At 35.3% G+C, this 5101-nt stretch overlaps 1 protein-coding gene across 1 annotated transcript; it reads left to right on the top strand.

Annotated features, from left to right (window-relative positions):
- The first annotated feature begins 478 nt into the window (after positions 1-478).
- Positions 479-4887, top strand: LOC148308734 (uncharacterized). Its single transcript, XM_088261280.1, has 2 exons — positions 479-2232; positions 2456-4887. The coding sequence occupies exon 1, from the start codon at positions 708-710 to the stop codon at positions 1728-1730; it is 1023 nt and encodes a 340-aa protein (XP_088117406.1). The 5' UTR covers positions 479-707; the 3' UTR covers positions 1731-2232; positions 2456-4887.
- Positions 4888-5101: the final 214 nt, after the last annotated feature.

Genomic DNA, 5101 nt, shown 5'->3' with positions numbered 1-5101 from the left:
ACTTAAACAATTTGTTTTTTTAGGTACAGTGGAACCTCTCATAACGAATATAATTCGTTCCAGAATCTTACTCGTTAAACGAAACACTCACTATGCGAAACGTTTTTTGTTTGTGAAAAGGGGACTTGCCCTTTCTCTGTAACTCGTTAAGCGAAATTTTGCTCGTTGAGGAAGCAACTTTATAAAAAAAAATCTCGCCATGCGAATTACTCGTTATGAGAGGTTGCACTGTACTTTTTAAAAGTAATAGAATTTTCATTATTTACGTATTTTTTATTTTACTTTGATGAAGATAAAGGAGGTTATAGTAAAATAAAGTTGGTTTTATCTATCCGTACTAGTCACGATAATTATAATTTATTTTAAAAGTTGATCGAATATTTGTGAAAATCGATTAAATACCTCCCATCAGTATAGATGCTTTATCCATGCATTTTTTATTGTCTATTATTTTTTCCGCGTCTATTTTATCCTCTTTTCTAAGTTATTGTCTGTGGCTGTTTCCTGTACGTTTTGCTCTCGTCTCGATTGTTCGTAGTATTGACGTTGGCTTGACATTTCGTTCGGTAAAATAGTTTTCTTTCGGTTTTAAAAAGATTATTCGCTTAACGTACGACTTAAATAGTTCATAGTGGGTTTCGTATAGTTTTAAACATAACTTTCTAAATTTAAGCTGCGAAATTAGATTTTGTTAGTCTCATTTCAAAATGGCCGGAAAGCGTATGTCGAACGTTTTCAGTTTTTCCGAAGAAAGTGCTTGTTCCGACGATGAAAGTTTAACGAGTCGCAAAATATTACACAGGAATAAAAGGGTTCATCATCAATCCTCAATTCGCAAAAGAAACAGTAAGGTACGTAGATTGCAACACATGTCGTCATCGTGTGACGAAAACGTTCGCGCTAATGGAGAAAATTACGCCCACGACGAAAATAATGGCAACCAATATAAGAAGCAAGCTTGCAGTTCCAGAAACGCCATTCTGGCGAGAGAAAACAGGCTCAAGAAGAAACTTTACCTGGACGGCCTCGAGGGACAGATAGCTCGCCTTAAAACTGAAAACAAAAAGTTGAAAATGACCCTGGGAACGCAGTCCAGTTACATAACGGACTTGGAATCCGAGTTGAATTATTTGCGAAGCGTTCTGGCGAACTCAAAAGAGATCAGCATGCTGCTGAAGACCGTAAACTGCAACACGGGACTCCCGGTGAGAACTTCACTCGGGATCAACGGAAAGAAAGCGTTCGATGATAACGTGCCGCTGAAGAAATTACCGTGCGCACGCAAAACCGCCTGGTCTTTCGAGAACACTGCCTCGGAAACTTTTCCGTCCAATTCCAGAGACATTCCGACGCCTCCCACATCTCTCGCATCGGCCTCTCCGGCGTACGAAGACGCCGACTATCCGCTGTCTCCGTTCAACGTCGATGTTACCTCGTATTTCTCCGATGACGACCTTCCCATCGCTCTCAACGACGTTGGCTTGTCGTCCTTCATGTCTGTGGAGGACTTAATGTCCCAACCGTTGCCGACGATAGAAGAAAGTTCGGAAAACAACTTAGCCGAAAATGCGATCGTAGATCACACTTATTCTACAAAAGTATCTAATGAAGTTCCAGAACCTTCCGGCTTCGGAGTGTGTTTACACATCTCCAATAAAAAGGTCTCTCTGGAGTTTTGCTCCAAGTGTAACTCGAACGCCATATCCAACTGGGAATCGATAACATGTTGAAGGAAGTGCCGCCATTATCCGCAGAATGAATCCTGCAGATCTACATGAGAAGAAACCGAGTGAAAAATAACAGTAAATTGTCCGTATCGACTTTTTATTTCATTTTACTTTAAGAGTTCTCGCTCTTACCGATTAAAAAACATTGTACATACATTCGAGTGCTTAAATCTGATAGACAGATTGCTTCAAAGCGATATCAATTGGACTTTAGACATTTGATTTAAATCATTGGACATTGGACATTTAAATTTATGTGTCATCACGATACACTAAGCAGATTTGAGAATTAGCTCTAGGAGAAAAGAATGAAAAAAAATTGTACTATCGCTAATTTAAATTTACTCTTGGTACTTTTTCTGTTTAGTTTTTATCAAGAATTGTAGGAGTACTGTATGTTTTGTGTGAATCTGGTATTATTTTATTAAATCATTTCAGGGGCTCCCGAGGCGTTCTCCTAACTGAACTGTGCTCCTAACCGGGGTTCTACTCCCCATAACACAAGGTGGAGTAAACTCATTTTGTAATAAGTGCCGCACTTTGATACTCCGCTATTCCTTAATTGTAAGATTAATCTTATCCTTTTGATTATGTTGTCGATAAGCTTTGCATTGTAAGTTTGATATAATAATGTCGGAATAACGGTGGACGTTAAGAGTGCGGCACTTCCTTGTGAGGTATTTTGTATTCCGTACACTTGTTGTTTGATGAAGATGTCTTGTTTTCAGTGAAGTGGGAAGTGGGCTGAAGGGCGGTGGAAAGAAGTCCTCCCATTTCACGATCTTTAAGGCTAAGTATAATGTATCACCACTTTACTACAATCATACAGAAAGCCACTTAAATTCTCAATCTTTAGTTTTGTTACAAATTTTATTATTATTTTCTTTTTACAAATAACTGCTCGTCTGTTACCATTTACGATAATCTAAGTTTTATTAGGTTGATAAGGAAAAAATGTAACATTTTAAACATTACAAATAAAATTATGTTTTAAAAATGTCTTGGTTTATTTTGGCCCCCCGATTTACGAAGAAATACTATACACTGATTTATGTTTCAGCTGCCGGAGATCCTTCCCTCGCGACTCGTCTGTCCGGGAGTCCTAGCTCGCTGCTAAACATTGTGGTGCCTTCAAAAGTGTGTAAACCTCGGAGCAAATACACTTTGCGAATTTTAGCTGTCTTCATATCGGCGACAGAAAGGCAAATTGATGTAACCAACCCCGACTGAAACATTAACAACTATCGAGACACTAAACAATCATAATTCTCTAACTTGAAAAAGTAAGCACTGCGTAATGTAGTCATCCGACAGGATCGATAAAGATCGTAACTGTTTCCTTGATTGACAGTTTTAATGAAAGCGTGATCGTGGAATGTCAATATGTATTATGTGTTTGTGTACATATAATATAATTATTATGATAGGAAGTGACATGATCAGTACATTTACCATAAACAGCACCAGATATCATTTAACAAAAACTAATTCCCAAATGGAGTTATGTTCATATTACATTTAACATTTAACATCATTGACACTATTCTACTACATATTAAACACTTAACTCCCAAAATGTTTCTTTGCCAGTTGTGTCAATTTGCCTTTTTGCTGTTGATATGTATATAAATACCACCTCATGACTGTATTTATCATGCAAAAAAAAAAGACTTTTGGTTGTTGAAATATTAGTAATAAATTGCACCACTCGGAAAGTGATAAAGGTTAGATTCCTTTATTATTTGCCATTAATTTTTTTTTTTACCATAACCCATTTTTGTAATCTCTATGAGCAAATAACCCCTGAGCTTCTGTCAATTGCAAATGTCAACAATTTTTGTTATGATATTTCTGATTCTCAGGTTATTTTTTGCCAGTGGTGCATCTCTTCAGTGGTGGGAAAATCGAGGATGACGGACTGGACTGCAAGAAATTAGGGCCAAGTTAAGATTCTGGCAACATTTGAAGCAGGAAAAGTAATTGGTGGTATTCCATGCGGAAGTTATCTAACTACCTAATGTAGATTACTTTAACTTTACCTCTAGATTTTTATTTTGAAACTGATGTCGATCAGTACTCTTAAGATGTTGATATCATGAAGAAAATTTTTGTTTTTTTTTACCTAATAGAAGTAATGTTTTAAGTTATCTACATTACAAAGTTACCTTCCATCCATGCAGATTCTGTAGCTTGGGTGACGGAAGGATTGGTTATATTTATTGCTAATGTTTCAACTACGAAAAAATACAAATATGTATATAAATTTCCGTAAAAGATCTAGAACAATAAAAAATGCAAAAAACACCTCACTGATGTATAATAACAATGTTATGCCATATCGCTCACTCCTTTCAACAACGTCATATATCAAAAAACTTGATTTTTCAGATCATTTTTCAAAGTTTAAAAATAAATATTAAGCTACTTATTGAACTTTTTACTGTGCAACCTGAATAACCTGAATGTTTTTTCTGCATTTGAAAAATATTTAGTTTATTTCAAAAAAATTATTAAACAGTACCTATTCTTCAAAATGCAAAAACAACACTTTCTGCCTTGTAGCGGGTGTTAAAAATATGCCGCTTTTGCTGGGATATAGTACATTTTCTGGGCATTCCGAAAACATGCACGACTGAAAATTGTCGATTTATGACGATATATGACGTTAAAGGAGTGAGTGATATGATTACCAGTGCACTATCATAATAACATTCAAATCACTTTCAAAACAATCGCACTACTGTCTCAATTCGCATTGTGATTACATTTTCGGAAAGCATTTTATTCCTTCATTCTAGGAATGACAGTTGACTTTTGCTAAATACTCATTATTATTTTTTTATTTCTGACTGATATTATTTGAAAAAATATCTTTTCACATTTGAGTTTAATACAAAATGCGAATTTAAAAAAAACATTAAGACTAGTGTATTTTCTTTTGAAACTGATGAAGGAAAAAAAGTGTTAGATTTAGGAATAAATATTTATTCCTGTACTTTTGGAGAAGCTGGAAGACAACCTGGAAGTTGTAATTATACTTCTTTTCGACCGCAGATCACAGGATTTGGTGAGTATTATAAAAAGATGAGGAAAAAAAATTGTTGGACACAAAACACTGAATAAAAAAAATCTAAATACATATTAAAATTTGTGTTTTAGTTACCATTGTTACCTTTATAATTACATTACGAAATGCATGTTTAATCTAGCATTCATATCTAAACATTTAATAAGTAAGTCACAACATGGCTGATGGTGCAGTAGAAGAATAGGTTAGGCCAGGGTGCGGAACTTTCACATTTCAGAAGGCCACATCATTTATCTGGTTTCAACATAAGGTCGCATTTGTAAAAAAAGTTCGACTACTTTTGAGT

This window comes from Brachycentrus maculatus, unplaced genomic scaffold (genome assembly GCF_059751285.1).
Source record: "Brachycentrus maculatus isolate JH-2025_06_01 unplaced genomic scaffold, ASM5975128v1 h1tg000152l, whole genome shotgun sequence".
NCBI classification, from domain to species: domain Eukaryota; kingdom Metazoa; phylum Arthropoda; class Insecta; order Trichoptera; family Brachycentridae; genus Brachycentrus; species Brachycentrus maculatus.
This window is presented reverse-complemented; position numbering and strand designations above follow the sequence as displayed.

Bases quoted from the DNA above. Each gene is read 5' to 3' on its own strand.
- LOC148308734 (XM_088261280.1), top strand. From the start codon at position 708: ATGGCCGGAAAGCGTATGTCGAACGTTTTCAGTTTTTCCGAAGAAAGT.